This window comes from Sander lucioperca, chromosome 12, assembly GCF_008315115.2.
Source record: "Sander lucioperca isolate FBNREF2018 chromosome 12, SLUC_FBN_1.2, whole genome shotgun sequence".
Lineage (NCBI taxonomy): Eukaryota > Metazoa > Chordata > Actinopteri > Perciformes > Percidae > Sander > Sander lucioperca.
The window spans coordinates 7,523,331-7,547,670 of record NC_050184.1 but is presented as its reverse complement, the minus strand read 5'-3'; the positions used below and the strand labels follow the sequence as shown (position 1 = coordinate 7,547,670).

Below are 24,340 nucleotides of genomic sequence, written 5' to 3'. Positions count from 1 at the left end.
TTGATTCAAGACTACTTACAAACAACAGAGACGATCTTTTGAAAGAGAAAACTGCCGCTCGCATTGTATAAGATTAGGCTATTATTGATTAACGTTATACTGCGGGACCATTTCCAACTTTTGTGACACCGTGATTGTGAATAACTGTTGTCTGTCTTCCTATTTATGCAGCGCGCCCCGCTTTAAGCATCCGGGCATTCAGAAGGCTTGCAATCTGGGCTACATGCGGAGAACCTGGTTTCTCTCTCTCGCCCAGGGGAAAGTCCCCGGACCCGTGGCAGAAAGTGTCCCTGGTTGAAACCAGTCACGGCCCACGCTGTACCGTTCATAAGCTGAGACGTTCACTTGAATTGAGCTTGGTGATCGTGGGCCGGCTTTGTCAGCGTTGATAGTAATGCAAGCAGTTACTAACGCGGAAACAGAACGGGGCTCATTCTCGGAATGCACTTTTTACCTTAATTCATACAAATCTTGATAACATAAACCTCAGTAGCTCATATTCCCTACAATAGACTGTATGGTTGCGACACATTAAGTGCATGTTTACGTTGAGAACACATGATGTGAACTTGTTAGGCTACTTCATAAATATCCTCAAACTCAATTTATTAGAGTTTGAGATGAAAATACGTAGCCTACACCATCTCCCTCTCTTGCATTACATGTTGTTGGCTACCACTATTGTTTATTTGCATAGAGAAGCCTACTATTTTATGTCTTTCTTTTATATTGTTTTTAATATTAAATATTGTTTTTAATGTCAGGAGGTGCAATCGCAATTTAGTTGTATTGCTGTCTTGCATAGCAGTATAATGACAATAGTTTCATATTTTATCTTATCTATTATGTCCTATTTTATACAGCCTATGATTATACCGCAGTAACATGTTTAGATCGCCATCTTGTGGTTGAAAAGGTGACGTGCAACCCATTAGCGCCAAGCTAAGTGCCTAACATAAATTCAGGGAAATCAACCTTATAGACTATAATTTTGCAAATAAAAACTAATATAACTACAAAAAAAATATTGACGAATAATGTCACAGCCTCTTTTAACCTTTTTCTAATGAAGCGCACCGAACGTTTATCAATTTCGCGATAATAGGCATGCATTTTAACAACTCAAACAACTCAGATAGTTATAATTCGGTAACTATAAATTGTCTTTATTTTTTCCAACTGTACAGAATAGCCAGCAAAATAATTCCAATAGCTGATTTTACTCTTAAAAAATCTATATATCTAGCCCAGTATGTGTCTGTACCCTCCTAAAGTACTGCCCCTGTTGTTATGGAGCAGTATGAGCACACTGGCTCTGTAATGCTGTTTACAAGTTTGGTCCTGTTTGAACACCTGGTGGCAATTTCACAATTAGCCAACATGGATGGATGGATGGTGAAAATAAAGTGGTGAATCAGGTGATACAGAAACATTATGTGCCTCATCATCATTATTCTGAAGTGGCAGCACTGAACATGGCCAGTGGGTCTCCATTTTCTCTCTGGTGTCACCTTTCTGCACGACAGAACAAAGACACTTGTTTTCCCATGTTGACACCACTAGAGGGAGCACCGGATCTACAGCATCCTTCCTAATACACTCTGACATGAATGCACACACAGACACACATGGATATACTGTATACTACTGGATTAGGCAGCACGCACAAAGATTACAGCATCACATGGTGGCCCCTCCAAATGGTGTCTGCCAGTAACCTGCTTCCCCCTCTGAGCTATCCCATCATTCATTTGGAGTGGGTTTAGGCTCACGCAGCAGCAGCAGCAGCAGCAGCATCACAAAGGTTCAGCTCCTCCCTGCTGTATCCTGGATCGACAGAGGGAGGGAGGGAGGGAGGGAGACAGAGGGAGGGAGGGAGCGATAGAGGATCAGGGTCAGATGAATTGCAGTCTGAGTGACGAAGGCAGTGTTTGCAAATGAAGAGGAGAGTATGTGTGCATGTGTGTGAGAGAGGACGAATCAGGGAGGGTTAGAGAGAGAGCTTGGGGTGGGGGGGATTGTGTGTGTAAGGGGAGACAGAGAGGAAATCCAGGCAGGAGGAGGAAGTGGACATAAAGGGAGGAAGGGAAAGGGGGCAGGAGGAAAAAGACAAAACAAGGGGACCCAGATAAAGAGGGAAGATGGCTGAGCCGGAGCTGAAATTAAGGAGCAGCCGGGAGAGCGTTGCCAAGGCGGTGAGCCAGGAGAAGATGGGGGGTAGGTACAGTGCATGCTCACACTCCTGTATATACCACATGGTGCAGGGCTGCATTATTCTGCCATGCGCTCTGATGCAACATTGCCTGATGCAAAAGTACCTTGAGAGTGATATGGCTATAGTGATGCATCATGGTGTTTTGGGTGTCTGTGTGATAGTGATACATGACTGAGGTGTCAGGTGAGGAAATGTGACACATATTACACAGAAATAGAGCTTGTGTTTACATGTGGGCCCTTTCTTGACTGTGTAAACAGAATTACATGATGCTGTGTGTTTGTAAATATCCAGATGAGCCTGTTTAACCTGTTTTTTAACAGTCCATGCTACACATTTCCCCCAAATTGCTGAATCAGAATGCACACTGCTTGACACATGGACATTAGAAAACAATGTTTGTTTTGTTCTTGTTTTCATATAACAAGTATGGTGTTTTATTCTGTTAAATTAATCAGTGCCTGAAATATCACAGCAAAGCAAATTAGGAATACTTTATTACTTTGATAATTTTCTCTTTTATTTGTGACCACTGGCAACACCAAACGGCCGTAGCTTAAATGTGAAACTCTCTTGTCTCATCTCCTGGTCTGCTGTCCTCTCTCCTCCAGCAGCTGAAGCAGACCCAGACCAAGATGATCTGATTGTAGAGCACCCAGCATCTCCATCTACCCCCATGGTCCCTGCTCCCACTGACACAGGCCCTACCATCGGCTCGCCTGCCAAAGAGAAGATCGAGCTCAAACGCAGCATCACTCTCTTCAATGGTGTGGGAATGATCATAGGCACCATCATTGGCTCTGGCATTTTCGTCACTCCAACAGGTGTGATCAAAGAGACCGGCTCAGCTGGGCTCTCCCTGATCATCTGGTCTGCCTGTGGAGTGATCTCTACCATGGGCGCCCTATGCTACGCTGAGCTGGGCACAACCATCACCAAGTCAGGGGGAGACTACACTTACATCCTGGAGGTGTACGGCGAACTGGCGGCTTTTCTAAAGCTGTGGGTGGAGATGCTCATTATCAGACCGTCATCACAGTATGTGGTGTCGCTGGTGTTTGCTACCTACCTTCTGAAACCTCTCTACCCAAACTGCAGCGTGCCTGACAGTGCAGCCAAGCTCATTGCCTGCTTGTGTCTTAGTGAGTGGGGATTGTTGGCTGGGGTTACCTTGCAAAGACTTCATTTTCTTTCTTTACAGATGACATATAATCAAATTCACTTATTTGATACACTCAATTCCAGGTGATTATTCCCCTACTCTTTTTTGTATCTCCCCACCTCCTGTAGCCTCCCTGACGTTTGTAAACTGCATAAGCGTGAGAGCGGCCACCAAGGTGCAGGACTTGTTCACAGCCTCCAAATTGCTAGCCCTGATCATCATCATCCTCTTTGGCTTCATCCAGATTTCCACAGGTGAGTCCCACTTACTCACTGACTGAGCCACCGCTTGTTTGTCATGGTTAGGCTCATTCAGAGACAATGTCAAACTTAGCTGCAGAACATTCTGTGGTCTTCAAAACACAAAGAGACCCAAAGCAATGATAATAACACATGATTCCAACAGACTGATGTTATTACTCAAGCTGATATCAATTGCCAGCTGGGTTTTGCAGTTTAGTCTATTTTACTATCTGGTATCATTTCCAATGTGAATACTACCATATTGACCACTACCTGATGCTGAGTTAAGTGGATGAGTTAGACAAGTTGATACTAAGTCCAATCTCTTGTAAAACTTAATTGTTAGACCAAGAAAATACATGGAAAACAAGCTCATCACTTTAGTGTTAAAGAAAAACTGCTTCTTGTTTGATGTGCGTGTGATGAGGCATGAGGCAATTCATAGTACGATTACCTCGGCCAAATTAAAGATATTTTAACTGTATTGCTGCCTTTGGCTGACACTTTTTAAACCTTTTCAATAGATTCAAATCGGTTTAAACTGGCGCCTTTTTTGAAACTTAAGTGTCATCAAACTTTGCTTCAAATCCTCTTTGATGGGTATTTGTGTGTTTTCTTTTCTCCCAGCAAACATTGCATTCTCCACCGTCCAATATAATAAGTGTGTATTTTCCAGAATGCAGCTGTATACAGTGTGCTAAACCAATTCCCACTTGTTTTCATTGTTTATTGCAATATAATAATAATAATAATAATAATAATAATAATAATAATGTAGGTATTACCAAATTATAGTTATATCCATCAGTGTTAACTGATGCTGCTGAAACTGAGGTTTATTACTTTTGTCTCTAATGAGCAACAAATTGTTGACTAACACTAATGAGCCCAACCAAGCAGACTGCCCTCGTTTCAGTTTGTTAGCACAGTTGATGAGTTTGAATACAAGGCTTGTCTGTCTGCAGCTATGTGTTTGAGTCTGAGCAAGTGTGCAGCCAAGTACATGTGTTTCTGCGTGGGTGTACTTTGAAGTTGAACACTGATGAGCATAATTGGTTTAATATATGACTCATCTGTACAATATACTGTATATGTAGGCCTATATCCCCTGTAAATATGTAATATGTACAATATGTAACAAACCATGATATCATTGATATAGTTAAATGAGGGAAATAGTGGCATGACATTTTAGAAACATTGATGCTGTAAAAATAGACAATTTCTCTGCCTGCATTAATTCATTGTCCTTACAATGAATCTTAATATGAACTGAATCTGTCATACCGTTGCTCTAAACATGGAGGCAACCACTGCTGATATGATTCACAAGTGCAATGTCAACTTCATCTTGAATAAAACAAGATAGATATGCTTTTCAAAACTTAAATAGTATAGCAATGGAATCAGCTCCTGTCACGTCATTTAAAATACAACAGCGCGAGAAGACAGGGTGGCCATCGTTTGCTTCATGCTACATCTGCTGCCCCACCGTCCCCCCCTTTTTTTTTGCAAGACCCTGCCCACCACCATCGTGCGCCACACTGTGTTACCATGGAAACTAGGCGGGGAAGCTTGCCGGCTGTCGTCACACTATGGTCTTTCAGAGCGAGAGAGAAGGACAGAGTGAGAAAATAATGTGTGTGTAATATGCTTCATGGCATCTAAGGAGAGAGAGGTAGAGGAGAGAACTCAAGATTTCAAACACACACACACACACACACACACACACACACACACACACACACACACACACACACACACACACACACACACACACACACACACACACACACACACACTTATTTAGTAAAATGTCAGCTGGACAGGTCCTGATTATGTTTCGTTTCAGTTCATCTAAGCAGATGCTCAAAACTGGAAGCAAAGTGTTTAGAGTCCCAGCTGGCTAGTTTAAAATGTCAAGCCTGTCAAAGGGCAGGCAGCAACAGCCTGGCCTTGATGCAAGAAGTAGAAGCAGCAGCCCTGAATGAGAATCCATTAGATGTCTATGAAACCACATGATTCATGAACTTCATGAACTAAAGCTCTTAGTGAAGAGAGAGAAATGTTTCAGTTGTTTAAGATTCCTTTAACTTCTTCTTCCTGTGTGTGTGTGTGTGTGTGTGTGTGTGTGTGTGTGTGTGTGTGTGTGTGTGTGTGTGTGTGCAGGTGATGTGCCGTACCTGAAACCAGACAAGGCATTTGAAGGCAGCAAACTGGGAGTGGACAATATTGTCTTAGCTCTGTACAGTGGTCTCTTTGCGTTTGGAGGCTGGTGAGACTTTTGTAATTATAGACCAAAAATTGAAATTATTTATTCATAGCTGCCAAGTGATTGCTTTGCAAAACAATATTCAGTAATTCCAGTATTTATCCAATCCCTAAAATATTGTTGAACTCTATTTATTTTAGGAATTACCTGAATTACGTGACCGAGGAGATGATCAATCCAGAGAGGTGATTTAAATGCCAACAACATAACTACTATCATCCATGACTGAGTTTGTTTACCATAAGTTCATTGCATGGAGATACAGTATACAAGTGACATGATGCCCCTTATATTTTATTCCAATCCAATACAAAAAGCAGTCTCAAAAATGGCTGTAGAGCTGAATCAACAGCTCTTGACAAAAGCAAATTACAAGCTTGAGTTTTGGATTGTCTCAGTTGTTTTGTTTTATATTATATAATCTAGCACGGCTGACCACTATTTACATATAAAATGTTATGGTCACATTTGCCAACTGGATTGCATAAAATTGAACACACATTAAATCACTGATCTCATAAATACAAAGAAAACTATCCGATATTATTAGATATGTTATTTCCTCAAATGACCTATGACCTCCCCCCATAGAAACCTGCCCTTGTCCATCATCATATCCATGCCGATAGTGACGGTGGTGTACGTTCTGACCAACCTGGCCTACTTCACCACCATCTCTCCTGAAGTCATGGTTGAGTCTGAGGCTGTTGCCGTGGTGAGCTTGAAACTTCTGTCATACATTTACCACAGCTGCAACTTACAGACTGTAACTCAAAGCCATCCGTTGCATCTTGTTGGTAGGTTGTATTTTCTCATGTATGTTTGTGCTGTTTGGCAGAGTTTTGGGGAGTACCATCTTGGTGTGATGTCCTGGCTGATTCCTGTCTTTGTGGGACTGTCCTGCTTCGGAGCCGTCAACGGATCCCTGTTCACCTCAGCACGGTGTGTGTTTGGACATAGAGAGTAAAACTTCTGTCAAAGTAGCATTTTGATGCTCTTATACAACAGTTTATAACTGTTACAGTTAATTCAATGTGTTTGGGGTGGGAACTAAATTTCGGGAGTTCTTGTTTGGTGGATGTGTGTTTAAAAGTTCAAAAATAGAAAAATATATATAAAAATCAAACCAGTTTTGAGCACAATATTCCTTTGCAATGATTAAATTGCAGTCAGACATAGGTCTTTATGGGGTTAAACACTGTAAAATGTTGGGACAATGGACAATATGATATCAGGGTAAATCTGCGTCTGTTACTGGTAGGAAAATGTTATTAAGGCCAACTATTTCATCACTAAAAAAACATAACAAAGCTTTCTCTCTTCTAGGTTGTTCTATGCTGGAGCTCGAGAGGGTCAACTCCCTGCTGCTCTGGGTTTGGTCCACACAGACCTCTTCACACCAGTGCCCTCCCTCATCTTCACAGTAAGACGCCTGCTACTAACAGCAATGATCTGACATCTTACTTTTGTGTTTCATAAATGATCACCTTTAAAATTCTTGGTATCAAATAAGCCCAACAATCTGCTATGACATCCAATGAGGTTTTAGTAAATAAAGATGTATTAAGTCACGTATGACTTTTATTGACGTCTATCTGCAACAGCATCAAAAGGTTTCTGACGTGTGTCCTTCAATTTTGAGCAGTTAAATATGGTTGTTAGTTTTTAGTTATTTTTATTAGACAAGATTTCTTTTGTCAAAGCCCCTAAAACTAGTTACAACTCTCTGAATGTTCACAGCATGAACGCATTTACCATAACACATATTCCACAAGAATCACTCTTAAAACATAATTTCTAAATAACTTGAGGAGTACATGTGTGTGTTTATATACTACAAGACAAAAACTTCCTTTTCCCTTGTATCAGTGTTTGCTGTCCATGATGTACGCCATCTCCCAGGACATCTTCTCGGTCATCAATCTCTTCAGCTTCTTCACCTGGCTGTGTGTTGGTATGGCCATTGCTGGCATGCTCTGGCTGCGCTTTACCAAGCCCGACCTCAGAAGGCCAATTAAGGTAGAGTACCCTAGTCTGAAAGGTTGTAGAGGTATACAAGTGATGTAAGACCTTTGCTCTACCTGAACCTCAGCCAGTTTCTTTGTCTGCCCAAAACATCAACATGTCTCCTGGTTTCATCGAGCAGCCACCTATTATTATTATTATTATTATTTCTAAATGAAAGCGCCATTGTATCACTGCTCCTGTTGTTGATTGGAAGTGGAACCATACTGTGTTTTCAGAATAGGAGGGAGTGGTGTTTGCACACATGTACATGGCTCTTTGTTTCTGTTTCATCATGGGAATATTACTTTGGTTGACCAGTCTTTCATCTTTCCTTTGAGCCTGAGGCTCTCATCCCATTTGTTTTAAAAGATGAACCTCTAACAAGGAATAAATATAGCTCAAACTTGAAGTACCAAAAGAAAAGTTGAAGTACTTATCATTCAGGATGGCCCATTTATTATATAATTGGATTATAATGATTGCTGCATTAATGTGTACGCAACTTTAAAGCAGCAGTGGGTAGAAAGCTGCATACGCAGAACACTGACTTTCCAACGCGTGAAAACTGAAGAGATGCAGAAGTCTAGTTTTCACTGAGACCACTTGAATTACAATTTGTTGAAAGATTATTATGGAATTGTTGCCCAACAAGCCAAAAATAAATGGCAGCTGATAAAGATGGAAATAATTTTAATTACTTTATATACACTGATGGGTGAGTACCTTGTGAATTCCCCCTGGAAATCAATAAAGTCCTATCTTAAAGTATAATGATACATCATCATTTATTTGTTGATTCTATTTTGTATTATTCATTTTAATTTGTAGTAACCACCAGTAAAAGTAATATAAATAAATAAATATAAAATAAATGTAGTGGAGTCAAAAGTAAAATCTTCTCTCTGAATTTTAGTGGAGTAGCGGTATACAGTAACAGACAATTTAAATACTTAAGTAAAGCACAAGTACCTCAAAATTGTACTTAAGTACAGTATTTGAGAAAATGTACTTAGTTACTTTCCACCACTGGTTTTAATTGATTATATACACAAATAACCCAATGAGGCAAATAACTTTGACTGTTTATCTGTCATGACACGGGGGATTTGAGGACCCAAACGCAGAGAGCAGGCAAGGGTATAATCATTGACATATATAAAATGGACCAACAGATCCCGTTGCTCTGGACGGAGATCAGTGAAGTATATTAGAAGCACTTTTCCGGTGATGGCTGAGCATTACTGCACAGCCTCCAACTGAGCTCGCAGACGTCAATGTGACGTGAGCAACCTGTCTGAAAGTTATAAGTCTTCTGGTAGCTGTGCCAAGAGAAATCTCAATCATTCCGAATCTTGCAGAGACGGAGAGCGTATGGTATATGTAAGGAGATAACATAGGCACAGGCTAATTATTGCTAACTAAAATGCTAGTTAACATTAGTAATTACACTTAAACAGCTAATGTAAGTCGAAACTGCCTGCAAGCTTCTCCTGTACTGTAATTTCTCTACTGTGCGACAGTATTGCGTGGTTATTACACAATTGTTTGCCTATTTTTACAAAAACTGCTGCTACGGAGCCATAACGTGAGATACAAGGTAATGGAGCCTTTTATATATTGTCGTGTTTCTTTAGAAATAAACAATGGACAAATAGTCTTTAAACACTTCAGATGTAAAGGTATTCACTGTCAAAGTGGCACCAAAATGAATGGCAGTCAATGGAATGTTAATAGGAGGTGATGGCTTGTTAGCATCAAAATGGCACGATAGGAGCTACGCGTTCCAAGGAGAGGCTTACCCCCTTGGGTATAAGGAACTTGAGGATTTATTTAAACAAAAGCAGAGTTCATACCACTGAGTCCAAAATGCATCAGGGAAAAAACAGTCCAAAAATAAGCAGGCAAAAATGAAGTCCAAAATGGATATCAAACAAAAGAACAGGATATCAAAAAACGAAAGTAATCCAGGAGCAGGAACTGCAGACAAAAAAACTCCAAGGACGTGAAGACAGGACAGAATACGACTGGGAACTGACATGCTGACACAGTAGAGAAACAAACTAACAGCAACAAAATGATCTGACAACAGACAAAGGGCACGCAGAAACTAAATACACAGGGTAAATGAGAAAACAAGGAACAGGTGACACTAGGGCTGGGGAACAGGTGGAACACATTAGGAGTGGGCAGGGTAATCAAAAAGGCGGGAAAACACAGGAAATAAAACTAGACAAGACAAAGGAGAAAAACAGACTATCAAAATAAAACAGGAAACAGAAATATACACAACCATAACAGAAATATACACCACAGGGAACAGAAATATACCCAACCATAACACTTATCATTATCTTATCACATCATCAGTAAAAGCTGCATTATTATGATGCCTTTACATTATTCAGTTCATGACATTTATAGTTTTGCTTACATTTTCCAGCTTTTTAGAGATGCATATATTATTTCACAAACGTATTACTGTACATAACCAAAGGCAGCAATGTCGTCATGAAAAAAAGACTACATTATGAAATTAAATTAAAACATTTCAGAAGATCCATTCTCTAAAAATGCCATCATTTTTTCAAATATTAGCATTTTATCTACTCTCCTCTTCCTCTCTTTGTTCTAACAGAAACAAACAGCTACAGCTATTGTATTTTCTTTCTTCAGGTGTATCTGTTCATCCCTGTGACTTTCGTTTTGGGCTGTGTCTTCATGATCGTTGTGTCCTTCTGGGCAGCTCCGTTTGAATGCTTGTTAGGCAGCGGCATTATTCTTACAGGCATCCCGGCGTACCTACTGGGCTACAAGTGGAAAAAACCCCATGTGATCAAGAAGATGCTGGGTGAGTGAGCCATTTTTGTTTTTTTTAATACCGTCTTTGTCTATTTGTTTAGGCAAGACCGGAGAATATCTGCTCGAGTGCAGCTGTGGGCATTGATACATTTGGTTTGTTTATATAGTCGGCTTGAAGGACTCAAACCAAGGTGTTGATCCAATGTGTAATACAATCTGACAACATTCGACCTACAGTGACCCAGAAAAAGAAAACAGACAGGGCTGATAGGGCTGATGTGATGAGTTGTTTCTCCTCAGAAATCTTCACCATGTTCTGTCAGAAGATCTTCATGTCTGTTCCTGAGGAGAGGGAGCAGCGCGAGGCAGATGAATAATGCTGGACAGACTGAACAAGATGGACTGTCAATATCTTTGCCTGAACATTCTTAATATGTTTATATTAATTCACTTGTGATTTGGCTAAAGCAGTTTTTTTAAAGCATATTTTGTGAACACTACAAAATGTTTAAAAAAACGTGAAAAATCTTCGTCAGGTTTTTGACATTTTCAAAGAATGCTAGAACATGCTTACATGTTGCATGTTAGTTAATGGAGAGTCATGCTCTGATCTTAAAATGTGAGTAATTGTTGCAGACACATAATTAATTGTGTGTGTGTTAGAAGTTGCATACAATATACTCTAGTGGCCTAAAACATACAAGTTAATTGTTCGCCTAAAATTTACAAATAAGTGGCTTAGCGAGACATTTGATAAAAACTAACAACCTAGCTTCACATATTTTATTATAGTTTACAGTTTTATAGAATATGAAAGCTATTAACCTTTGAGTTAAAACTGAGGACTTTCTGTTACAGTCAATGATGTATGGACTAGTTTAAAGTAAAAAGACAAGGAACATATGTAACTGACAGTGTACAGTGTATAAATAATGTCAGCCTTGAAAGAGGAAATAGTTAACTAGCATTACACTGATTACATTATACATATACGCTACTTATATTTGTGGTAATGACAACTGATTTCAATATTTGTATTTTTTGTATGCATTTGTAAAATGAATCCACAGCACTATCTGCAAGCACAAGCTAAAGTGAGATAAAACAGTGTATGTAGTGTTTCCTGAAGATGTGTTGCTGTAAGCAGGTCTCTTTCTTGTATCATGTTATTCTCACATCAAACTGTGTCAGAGTCAGCGCTCCACATGTGATGATGATGATGTGTAATGACAGTGGATACCAGCGGTTGTTTGTAAGGCATTATTATAAGAAACTGAAGACCTGCGTAGATGTCCTTCTGGTTGTGTTTAGAAGACTCCATTGTAGTGTTAGTGTTTTGTATTGCTTGTATCATTCTTATCTGTGCCAGCCATGTCAGTGCTGATATTCCAGTTTTTCTTTGTTGCATTGGCGCTAAAAGACCAAAATGAATGTTGCAAATTTAGTGACATCAGCTTTGATTTTATGTTTTACCTATACAATCTTACTTTTAAAGTGAATATGGGGTTTTCCCAAAGTTATTGTAAGCACATCCCCAGTCTACTCAAGATCACAGAGGAAAAAAAGTCTCAGAGGGAAGTGAAGGAGGGTCAGCCTCTACAGTTTAGGTTTTGCAGGACACTGCCGGGTCAACTGGAAATGCATATAGTAAAATTGAATAATAATGCATAGACACAAAACAGAAAAAATAGTGCCATTCTTCCAACATAAATGGAGCTGAAGTGTTTAGAAGTTGTGTTTAGGTGGGTTTGTGGGGGTGGGGGGTGAGGGTGCGTGATCACTGAAGGCTTGTATCATGTGGACGCGCCGGCAGTTTTGTTGTCATTATTTAAAATTCCTCATAAACTACGCACTATAGCTTCAATAAATCCCATTAAATTGTAACAGAGGGTGTCTAAAAAACACATCATATTGTTGACTATGCAGACAAATAATCTCTGCAGATCCCATCATATATTTCATGTTATGCACAACATGCTGTATCTCTATGTACAAAGTGGTAAGCATTGGTAATTCATCTATTGTGTTTGCTTAATGAAAATGTTATGGAGAACAAACTCTGTTAGCATATTTTTAATCTTAAAAATTGAAAGTACCCATGTCAATTATTGTAACTGTTGTATGTCAGTGACTATGGCGGGTACATGTAACAATAAACATATTTTTGTTCAAAGTTGACCTGGTTGTTTGTGTTTTGTAAAGCCAACAAAGGAAGTGTTCCTCAGAGGGTTGAAATCAGATTACTCACTGCTGCGTAAATGCAGCGTCCTAATATACTTGCATCAGTTAACAAAAAGGCCAGGCCCAGCCTCTCAGTAGATAACAGTTTCTAATAGAACAAGCAATCCCAAAACACAAGATAGCTTCTATCCAAATGAGGATGTTTCACAAGCAGGATTTTCTCAAAATGTCGTCCAACGGCGGTATCATCTCAGCCATCAAGTGTTTGGGTAGTGATCTGTCCTCTCTTGTTTGTCTTGTCTTGTTTGTTGACTGTCAGACAATGGTGCTGCCGATGCCTGTGCTGTCAGGAGAGTTCATATCCGTCTGAAGAGGAAATGAGAGGGTCTGATGGCTGCCGATGGAACCAGTATCAGAGCTGCAGTAGACAATATTAGTGATGGGAGATTGGACGCGCAAGGATCCAATATTGCACAAGCACGAGTATTTTGATACCTTCTGCAAAAAGGGAGGGCATCATGTAGGGACTTGACCAGTTCATTTAATTTGTAGCCTATTATTATAAATCAGTACATACAGTATAGTAAAGCCCAGCTGTGGAGTCAAATATACATACATAAAAAAGACATTAAAACATACTTAGGTTTGTTTATTATGAGCAATCTTTAACATGCAATATGCTAGTTGGAAATTTCTTTTACAGATTTAATTAACTATCGCAAATATCATTTTTCAAAGTATCCTGGCCAGCTTTCGATGTTGTGAAATAACCCCTGGGCAAAACTCTATCTGCATGGAGTTTCAATTGTATTTAACTAGCTGAGGTGAGATCGACTCAACTTCACAGAAAACACATCATCAACATTAATCTTTATACATAATTTAGTTGTTTGTATTGAGCCTTTGAGATCCATTTTTCATAAAACAACATAGTAAGGGTGCTACAGACCAGGATAGCCTTGTGTTTTCTCTTTATATATCTATCGTTTTGCATTTCTGTAACATATAAAATGAAGATGTTGTTGATTAGCTTTAATAGTTTTTGAACCATGGACTCACCACCAGCACTAGATGACACCAGCAGATGGCGATAGAGGAACATCAATATGAGATGTAAAACAGCAGAGGGGTCCAGTCCAATCCAACACATTATTGCTTTCATACAGTTGTAATCAGCCATAACAGTGTTTGTACATAAAACATCTGTCTTTAAAGCTATATGTAGTGTGAAATCTTCCATTATTCTGCTCCCATCTGCCCACAAATGTAACTTCTTGAGTGTATTTAACTTTTTAATATATTTTTAATGTAATTGTACTTTTGCTGAGAGCAAAGCCCTCTTCTTTTTCTGTTCTCGCTCACAGTTACACACATTCACATCTGGAAGCTGCCCAGAAAAACCAAGGTTGTGGGATAAGGGTAATGGTGGTGAGGTAAAGGTCTTTGTTGTCTTTTATTGTCAATAAAACACATCAGTATTACACTTCACCAGCAGTCTAGCTGAAGCCATTGAGCTGTAATGATCTGATTCTTTTTAGGTTAGGGGAGCTGAAAAACAATATGGTAAATTTTATGAATCAGCTCTAGGGGGCACTGCGTCATCATCATCATGGAGACAGAGAGAGAGAGAGAGAGAGAGAGAGAGAGAGAGAGAGAGAGAGAGAGAGAGAGAGAGAGAGAGAGAGAGAGGAGGGATGATAGATTCCATTTCTATTCTACCTTTAATCCAACTGTGAAATTCATAAGTAAATGGCAGTCCTATTTTTCTTCTCAGGTAGATCTCTGACAGACCAAGTACTGCTGCATCAACTCTGAGTTTCATCATCACACCGTTACCAGAAAACACAACCAGCGGGCAACCTTTTTTTTTTGCTTGATGTACTATATTGATTATGTCTGGATGTCTTTTATGAAAAGAAAAAGAAAGAAAACACTGTGGAAAGGTTAAAGTTTCTTAAAGGTACACCGTGAAGCCTAAACTGCTCACCTAATGAACCCCGTGACAGCAGTCACATTAACTTTCGTACATCAAGAGATAATTCTCCTAATTAACCTCAGATGCATGCAGGCGAATGCTAAGTTATGTTTATAGGCTGCCACAGCTATCAGGCGTTACTCATCAAATTACTAATGAATGTGTTGAGACTCAGAAATGTAAACCAAATGATAAAATAAGTAGAGACATGCACATCAGTTTCTCCACTTTAAACATTTTATTACAGACAAAAGAAAACAAAAGAAGTATTTGTGACTCAAAATGAATCTAATGCTGGTACACTTGTATTGCACCAACAACAATTTCTGAAAAAATATTTATTATTCTAATAATCATGTTGTTTGATCAATAATAATAATAATAATAATAATAATAATAATAATAATAATAATAATAATAATAATGCACCCTGATGAAAAATAAGCCAAAACGTTACTTCATATAATTCATAAATAGATGTGAAAACTGCAACCAAATTAAATAGAATGACCATATTGTAAAACATATGATTTCCAACAAAACAAAATGGGTTCTTTCATCACTGGCTTTACAAATTAAAGAAGTACATTTGGCAGGTTTATACACAAACTTAAAATATCTACCCCTATGACTGTTCCTCCGAAACGCAAATCCTGCTACAATGAAAAAACAAAATATCTTCAGAATTTTTTTGTCTTCACAAAAAATGATAAAGATAAGTTCAACACAATTCTAAAACACCTAATAAAACTAGTCAAAAACTTTAAAACCCACTGTTATGTTTTTTTTTCTTTAGTAACATTTCACATTTAGCAACTTTTTTTTTTTAATTCACCTGTACAAGTGATGTCAGGACTAAGGGTAGGTGGGCGGGGTTACAGGTGGGGGGTGGGGGGGCGGTCCTTATTGACCGAGAGGAGGGTGAGCTAAAAGGAGAGGTATCAACCTTTGACCTCTACAGTTCTGTAACGTCCTGAGGCCATGTGACGAGAGTGACACTCTCTATCAGAGCTCCGCCAGTTGAGGAGGAAATGGAGCGTTTTACAGTCTTTGCATTTCTCTCTCGTTTGGAGAGAAACAAGACCAGTGAACACAGTTTCCACACAACTTTTAGTGTGTGTATTCCCTCACTGAATCCGCCTGCACGAAAGTCACAAAACCAAACAAAAGTAATGTTTTAAAAAATGAAAGCAAGGGACTGCAGCTAAATACACAGATAAGAGGGATCCATTTTGGTGATATTTACAATCACTCTGTGAGAAAGAAAGGAAAAGAGGGAGTCCTTTACTAGGGGCGAGGATGATCCTTTACTAGGGGCGAGGATGATTTACAAATGTCTTAAGTGTATGTGACTATCTTCATTATGATTTCACTTTGCTTTTACTCAGTCGGGGTGTCTGAGGTGACTATATTCTAGTTTCCTGCATTAGCTTTTCTACCCCAAGACCCCTACGCTTTGAGTATGCTTAGAGCATTACATCTCCCCAATGTGGGCAGTCCATGGCAAACACAGAGTAATGGAGTGAAGAGGAGAGAGAGCATCTTTAAAAAATTCAAAAGAGAATGAGAAGACTTTTTTTTGGTCTTCATTTCCAGTATGTTGGCATGAGCTTAAAGCTCACTGCCCCCACAGAAAAATGGAAAGTTCGCTGATAAGGAAAAAAGCAAGAAAAAAAAATGCAAGAGAAGTGCCTCAGGCTTCTGGCCGATCTAAGTGCTTGGCAAATAGGTGAAGTTACTGTAGCAGTCTTTGGGATTTTCGAAATCCGTCACAAAAAAAAAGAAAAAAGAAATGGTGTAAAAGCAGATACATCAATGACGTTGTTGTTATGGTGGAACGCTCCCTGGAGTCTGACATTTGGAGGTCTTTCAACTTCAAGTGAGGTAGAGAGGCTTGTCCCGAGCTCCCATGCCACTGCTAAAGAAGAAGAAACTGTATTAATGTCTGACATGTGAATACAATGATTGACTACATGTATTTCTGTTTATCCTGTATTTCATCAGGAAATCCCAGTGAGAGATCTATTTCAAGGAAGACCTGGCGAAGGTAGCAGCTCCAAACAAACATAAAATCTGTCAGCAGACATCAATCAGTATAATGAAAAAGCTAAAGTCAGAATTTGCAAATCACTTGGTACTCGAAATATCAAATACAAAGACTGTTCTCCAGTTATCTTTACCGACACACAGGAAATAATTTAGCACGCTCCAAAACTCCAAACTAAGGTTTAAGCAAAGACTCAATCTACTTCAAAGGCACCAAACACGATTTGACCCAGGCGTGATCCCATTTGACATACAGATGAATCAGCTCTAAATACAGGAGACTTCCAGCTCTCCTGCCTCTCAGAATAGCAACACCAAGTTTCAGGTGTGAAACAAAACAACATTCCTCTTGTACCTGCTTGAATAGCTTGATTCAATAAGGCAATGTGTGCTGAGCAAAACACAGGCAAACTTAATTGGATGTCACACTTTCTCCAAGCTCGGTAATAGCATTGTTCAACTGCTGCATTACTCATTTCAATTTCAAGGAGATGCCTTGCTTTAGCAGAGAAAACACAGTTCATGATTAATACTGTCTGAGTCTTTGAGTGTGAAAGTGAAGTGGTTTAGAGCAACTCATTTGGAAAATGAGTAACTGTCAGACTACTTACTATTCTCAACAGTCAAATGTCCTGGATTGGATTTACAGCGGCAAAGACATTTTTATTCTGGGCCATCTTTTCAAAGTGATTTTTTGTTGTTAACCATCATGTCCATAACACAATGATCACTATACATAACACAATATAAACTCACCTGCAGTGGTTGGGTCCACAGTCCCTGTTGCAGTACTCGCTGTCCCAGTCAGGGTTCTGGCTGTGCACTGGGTTAGGGGCCCCTGGAGACTGTGAGCCCCCAACACTGTTCTGGTAATCAGCCTGAATATGGGAGAATCCCTACCGATTGGAGAAGAGAGAATGGAGAGAAAAAGCAGTTATATCGTTCTAGCTTTGAGATGGCCAGCCATTAAAGTTTGCTGAGCCATGATACTGTATGAGGCCAAATGTTGTCAGTGGTTTTTATCAGTTGCTTTTGAGCTTAGTGGGGGACATTTTAGACTCCTAGAAACTAGGGAAAGTAGAGAATAGTTTGTTCGCCACTAACTTAGTGAAAACAGTTACGCTTTTGAAGCTTTGTTCTTCTTCATTTATATGCTTAAAGTGTGATTGAGGCCTGTTATACATTACAGTGAATACAGTACATTGAATGGAGAGTTTTCCCATTTTTATCAGCAACTGATAAAAACATTGGATACTTACATTTAAATCATAGCCAAAAAAGCATTACAGTCCAAGTTTCTATGAAATATCAACAATGCCTCCAAGTATAATAAATATATATCAATAATTAGCAATAATTAAAACAAAATAATTTGTTTTGATTACAGGTGATAATATCGGTACATTCTGCAGACATTTTATAAGGTGATTATATGAGGAGTTTTGGCAGATGTATGTGTTTCATCATGTTCATGTTTCATTTTAATAATAGCCATACCAACCTGTTGGCTGAGAGGAGGGGAATGCAGAGGCGCCTGGAGCCCCATTTGGTGTGAGATGATTGGCTGTGACTGCTGCATGCGAATTGGCTGGTTGAGCAGGGAGCTCTGATGCAGGGAGAGTTGGGCGTGGGGGTGCAGAGGTGGGCTGATCTGGAAGGGAGATGGGGGAGAGGCACTCATGCTGGGTGGCAGCATCTGGGATTGGCTGAGGGTCTGGGCCAGGGTGTGGCGGGGTGGCCCTGCGTAGCTCTGGAGGTCTGACAGGGGGAAGGAGCCCGGTGGGCCTAGGTAGGGTGAGGAGGGCTGGGGGGGCACGCTGTACAGCGGCTGCTTCGGGGGCAGCATGTGGGAGGGCTGGCTGGTCTGCTGGGCACTTTTTGGTTCAGGGTCATTGTATGTCTGTGGATGAATAAAACAGATTTTTAATAAGATACCTTTTAAACTAATTACAAATCATCATCATCACATCAATCATAAAGCTCTGATCACATTTTCTCTCTCGTTTTTTAATAGCAGCATCCATTACACTTACCCCTGACCTGGGAAATTTCGTTACTTTTCAACCTGGTTCTTATTATACAGTAGGTAATTCAGCCAAGTTGAAAAGAAAGGGTTGTGTTGTTTGCTACAACAGCTGCAGGGATTTTCAAGGGACTACTTTCTGTCTTTACTTTTTGTTGGACTCATAGACAAGGCTTTAAAGGAAGAGTTCGGGAAAAACACTTATCAATATTCGCTATTTTTCTTTCTTGCTGACAGTTAGATGCCAAGATTAACAGAGCCAGGTTACCTGTTTCCCCTTGTTTGCAGTTTTTGTGCTAAGCTAAGCTAACTGTCTCTTGGCTTCAGATGGACAGACATGAGAGTGGTTTCGATCTTCATATCTAGTAAATTTTCCAAAATATTCAACTATTCCTTTAAGATTATGTTACATTTACTTTTGGGTGATGAGTGAAATGTTATCATGACGAATAGTCATAATTAATAACATCCATATTAAGAAATACCGTCATTTTTCTATAAACATTTCCCCACTGCCGTCCTCAGTACTGGTTGATTCTGTCACAATCATCTGCTTCTCTACAGAGCGAAGCGACTGACAGAGTGTTTGTTTGTCTGCCTGGTGAAGCTGTCCAATACAGGATAGTTGACACTCAAAGCTCCTAACAGCAAATCCTTTTGCAGCATATTGATGCTCACTGTGTAATATATATTTTTTGTGTATCCTCGGCCTGACAGCTTTCACTTCACACACACACATGTAGATGGGCTGACGGATGGCGAAACAGGGTCAATGTCAACATCAAACTCCACCAAAACCAAAATCACCTGAACGTGACCTTTCTCTTTTTGGACAGTTTCACTTTGAGCAGGTGCAGCACCTACAAAATACCCCCACCTCCACCTCACCCCGCCCCACCCTCTCCAGACCCTATGATGAGCTGTCAGATTGCTCATCTCCAGCCATCAGTGTTGATTAGAAGGTAATGGAGCCCATTTGTATGAATAGAGCTGGGGCTGGGGTAATGATCAATAGACACCTTGACAGATAGATGGGAAAAAGAGAGACACACACACACACACACACACACACACACACACACACACACAGTAGCCCAGGCAGAGAAATGAGGCTGTTTGCCTGCAGAACAAATGGAATGACAAAAGGAATCTTCCCCACACTACATTGTGTAATGTTAATACAAGACGGCACTAAACAATGCAATCCACAGTCCTCCTCCTTGCCTTTCTTTATTCCCAGTGCTACTATGCTGGTGCATACAAGATGCCATCATTCACTGGGCAAAAAGGATGTCATAGATCTGGATTAGCAGGAAGGTGTCAAATGTGGAAACAGCAGAAAAACCTATGATTGCTTGCGTTGATTTGGATGTACTTCCTGTTGTAGATGATGAGATGGAGAAAATCGATCTAATACATGGCACAGGTGTCTGTTGGTGTAAGATACATTTAGGGTTTGTATTCTCCAATGATACATATAATACTCCAACCTGATATTATGTATAGCACATGAGGGAGCAATCATTTTCTATCCATCCCTCATAGATGTTTTGGCCATATGCTGGTGCTGACCCCTCCCCCAACCATATCACCATACCAACTACAATCCCCAACCCCCAACATCTGCACCCTATGGAAATCAGGTATTGTTCCAAATACGGACTGCTTATTTGCATCAGATGCAACCTCCCTCTCCACCACCACCACCACCACCTCAGCCCAAGAAAGCCCTGCCCAGCCCATTAGCAGGGATTTTCCATCCAATCCATCATCAGTCTTAGCCAGGGCCGGTGTGTCATAAGCGTTACCTTGGAAACCAGACTGGCTCGGTACGCGGCCAAGGCTTTCAGGTACTCTTTCTTAGCCGCCTCGGTTTTCCTCTTGTACCCCTGTGAAGAGAGAGAAAGAAAAAATCTAAACGAGAGGCTCCGGGTGAGAGGAGAGGTTGACATGCTCATAAATGTGCAGACACACGTCTGTCTCTCAATACACACACATACTTTTTATCTAATACTTTCTTAAACATATCACACACACACACACACACACACACACACACACACACACACACACACACACCCTTAATGTTTCCCTTTCCATCAGAACCAATGGTACAGAACACCTCTATTTCCTCATCACAGCACTAAAACTCCCTCATCTCAATGTGTCTCCATCTATCGTAGCAACACATCATTTCCATTCCAATCCACCTAGAGAAATGAACTGGAACTCCTCTCTCTCTCTCTCTCTCTCTCTCTCTCTCTCTCCTTTTAGCTCCACAAAAAGACTCCTATCAGCATACTGACATTAGTGATACACCACAATGGTTGTTGTCATTTGGTACATTAGGATGCAATCCCTGCCTGTCGATGAGTTTTGTTTGAAACTGCCTTCCATATTGTTAGTGTGATATACAAACCTCTGTACAACTAACTGCTGCTGCTGTGTTTGAAAAAGCTCAGTGTGTTTGCATACAGAATGTGGGCTTATGAGTGCATATGGATGTGTTTGTGCACGCAGGTATTTTTTCCAGGTATTGTCTGTGTAGGATGTAGTGTCTGAAAATGGGGCTATTACTGTAGCAATAAGGGCTAAAGGCAAAATGATGTCTATTATGCAAAACAGAAAGGAGAGAGAAGTATGTTTGTCAGTATAAAACCAAAGTATGTATGCAGTGCATTGTAGCCTACTTATTAGGTAGGGCTTGATATTGACAATTCTTTTGAATATATTGTTTCTACAACTCCCTTTTTCATTTAGCAAAGAAGGCCAAATTCTCAAATGTTAAATAGTGTCTAAACACAAGCAGCAATACGAAAACTTAAATACAATAGCGTACAACTGGCAACATTTTGATTTCAATGAGTAAATATCTGATAAAAGAAAGTAATTACTAATTTGATGATGCCAGCTTTCGTTACTTGAAAGTTTTCGATACTTAGTGCTACGGACACATTAGGTCGGTCCTAATAAAACACTGAGTTTCGATACTGAATCCTATTTTTACGTGCTTGACGTGCATGCAACAGAACTGATGCTCAAGAAGAAGCAGTTCGGAAAATATTATGCTTTTAAATGCACGCCACATACTGTACTAGAATATTACTTTACACAGTATCCTTTGTGAAGAGTAAACCTTCTGCATCCCAACTGAATCGCTAATAGTAAAAGAAGTTAATAACTGTGTTTTCTCTTGGAGTTGAATAACCCTAATACAAAACACCATGACTCTGTCATCATTACCTTTTCCTACCTATTACTGCTGAGCTGGAGATGATGTTAAATAGCTACAAAAACAATAGACTACTCTTACTGGATAGCCGAGATGTCCTTCAGCTAAATCCAAGGACGAGACAATAGTGAGTGGGGAGGGGGGGAGGGATCACTAATTCTGTATTCTAGGCAGGATCAAAATAGCAGAGGTACATAATAAATAAAGAGTGGAAATGAGAACTTCACACATCCATGCTTGTCAGGGGGCCAATGAAGATGCATGGTGCGAAGGCATCAGCTATGGACCATACCTGGGCCTGGAGCTTTGTGGGAGTTTTGTTTTTGGCAAAGAAGATATCTTTTTGGAAAGTTTTTTTTGATGGACACTACACTGCTGAGAAAAACTCAGCCTTTGCATTTTGAAAACAAGAAGAACACCAATAAGGGTTTGTGTCTGTGTGTGTATTCATATTCAGGAATATATGCAGGTGTGCACTATAGCACGTGGGTATAAGTAAATCTACCTACTGCATAAAATATCTGTACTTAACTCCTTAAAATCTCCCCAGGTGCTTGTATATTTTTCCCATATTGACCATTTCTTGCCTGTAAAATGTCCAACTTTGTTAGTCTCAGACTGTTTTACGGCTGCTGAGTACAGAATGCTCCCCCAACCTTCCCCTCCTTCCCTTTGCTTGAATTAAATTTAGAAAGAACATTTTTATGAGAGTCAGGGGAGTGGGGATAAACGGATGGATTATCTTTAGAAAGAGAATAACTAGCTCATTAAGGTGAGCTGTATCTCACAGATATGTTCTGGTAATTACACACTACACAGCACATAATGCCAGGGAAAGGCTGCTCGTTTGCTGCAGCACACATGCCATCTACTGGTTAGACCAGAATGTGTGCATGTGACTGTACATGTGTTTGTGTCAGTGTATGCATGTGCACTTGTTCCTGTGTGTGTCAAACATTTTCTGTGTAAGCATAGAAAATATATGTAAAAGTTTACATACAGTACTACATTTGGGTACATTTGTGCAGTCAAATGTAGAGAAAATAATATTTCCTTTCCTTTGCAATCATTTTCACCGTTATCTTTTACAAATTCCTGTATGTTTCCTCATCCACTATATTGTTTTAGATATTCAAGACCTGCATGTTTTTTTTTTACCTGCTTCTGTTCCTCTCCTAGGCTGTCCCACATGGAGGCCACGATCTTGGAGACATCCCCAAAGGTGGCATTGGGGTTTTGGCCCTTGATGGCCGCCTGGGTGTCTCTGAAGAATAGCGCGTAGGCCGACACAGGTTTCTGTGGCTCGTTGGGGTCCTTCTTCTTCTTCTTCTTTTGAGGTTTGGGTTTGGGCTTCATCATTTCTGCCGAGGCCCGCTTCTCACTGCTTATCTGGAGACATAAAGAAGGATGGAGAGGGAGGAAGAGAGACAAGAGAATGAGACAAAGAAATTGCTGGTCATAAATCAGTTGATGAAAATAACTCTTTTGCTGGAGCTACTACAGAAAGAAGCTTGAGGAGTCATCCAGTATGCAGCGTATGTATGGGCATGATGCATTGACTGGATAAGATACTCTAGATTTTGGCAAGGTTAAATATATATAAAACCTCTTGCATTAACAACTGTGTACATGACGCTAAGCATCATTGAAATAACCAAATAGAACATTCAATTAAGGCTGAAGAGAGGGTGAAAGCAGCAGAGTTCTGTGAACAGCAGCCGCGGCTTGTTCTGAGAAGAGAAAACAGATCAATTTACGGACATGGGTGAAAGAAGGCTAACAGGACGTCAGTAAAGACAGGTTAGCCTCTGGGGTGTTGGAGGGGTGTTGGGAGGTGTGGTTCAGGAGAAACTGGACAAAATCACGGGGGGAGAGAGTCCTGGGCTAATTAAAATATCACATTGGTATTACTTTATCAGCTGTTAAATCACTGGATTCATGGATATTTTCATTTATTCTTTCAGACTTTATTTTGTCACTTTCATGTGGATCACAAAGCATTCAACTCCACTTTCTGAGGAAACCATAAAAAAGGATTAAATCTTTATTTTTCATAGGATGTACCCAGTTGGTTTGTCAACAATAACATGCTGCAATCTCACAACATTTTCAGGAGACAAAAAAACTGCTCACATCTGTGTGATGTACTCGATCCAATACACATGAATACATTTTTATTTTCCGTG

At 39.9% G+C, this 24,340-nt stretch overlaps 2 protein-coding genes across 7 annotated transcripts in view; one reads left to right on the top strand and one right to left on the bottom strand.

Moving 5' to 3' along the window:
- Positions 1-1,885: 1,885 nt before the first annotated feature.
- LOC116040949 (large neutral amino acids transporter small subunit 1-like) lies at positions 1,886-12,870 on the top strand. Of its 3 annotated transcripts, none has more exons than XM_036008266.1 (11): positions 1,886-2,217; positions 2,839-3,357; positions 3,506-3,631; positions 5,789-5,894; positions 6,032-6,076; positions 6,483-6,606; positions 6,730-6,833; positions 7,218-7,314; positions 7,761-7,910; positions 10,572-10,746; positions 10,998-12,870. In XM_036008266.1, the coding sequence occupies exons 1-11, from the start codon at positions 2,142-2,144 to the stop codon at positions 11,072-11,074; spliced, it is 1,599 nt and encodes a 532-aa protein (XP_035864159.1). In that variant the 5' UTR covers positions 1,886-2,141; the 3' UTR covers positions 11,075-12,870. The 3 variants fall into 3 exon arrangements, with proteins under 3 accessions (XP_035864159.1, XP_031142556.1, XP_031142555.1); XM_031286696.2 differs by having other exon boundaries at positions 2,830-3,357; XM_031286695.2 differs by having other exon boundaries at positions 2,142-2,217; positions 2,827-3,357.
- A 2,773-nt stretch (positions 12,871-15,643) lies between these two features.
- LOC116040879 (thymocyte selection-associated high mobility group box protein TOX-like) overlaps positions 15,644-24,340 on the bottom strand; it is a 74,187-nt gene continuing 65,490 nt past the window's right edge. For 3 of the 4 annotated variants that reach the window (XM_031286583.2, XM_031286585.2, XM_036008187.1), the window contains 5 exons: positions 23,313-23,543; positions 20,731-20,811; positions 18,401-18,799; positions 17,656-17,795; positions 15,644-16,771 (listed from right to left, as the gene is read on the bottom strand). In XM_031286583.2, coding sequence (XP_031142443.1) covers positions 16,729-16,771; positions 17,656-17,795; positions 18,401-18,799; positions 20,731-20,811; positions 23,313-23,543 — 894 coding nt within the window. In that variant the 3' untranslated portion in view covers positions 15,644-16,728. The remainder of the gene's footprint in view (positions 16,772-17,655; positions 17,796-18,400; positions 18,800-20,730; positions 20,812-23,312; positions 23,544-24,340) is intronic. The other variant, XM_031286584.2, reaches the window with a different exon arrangement.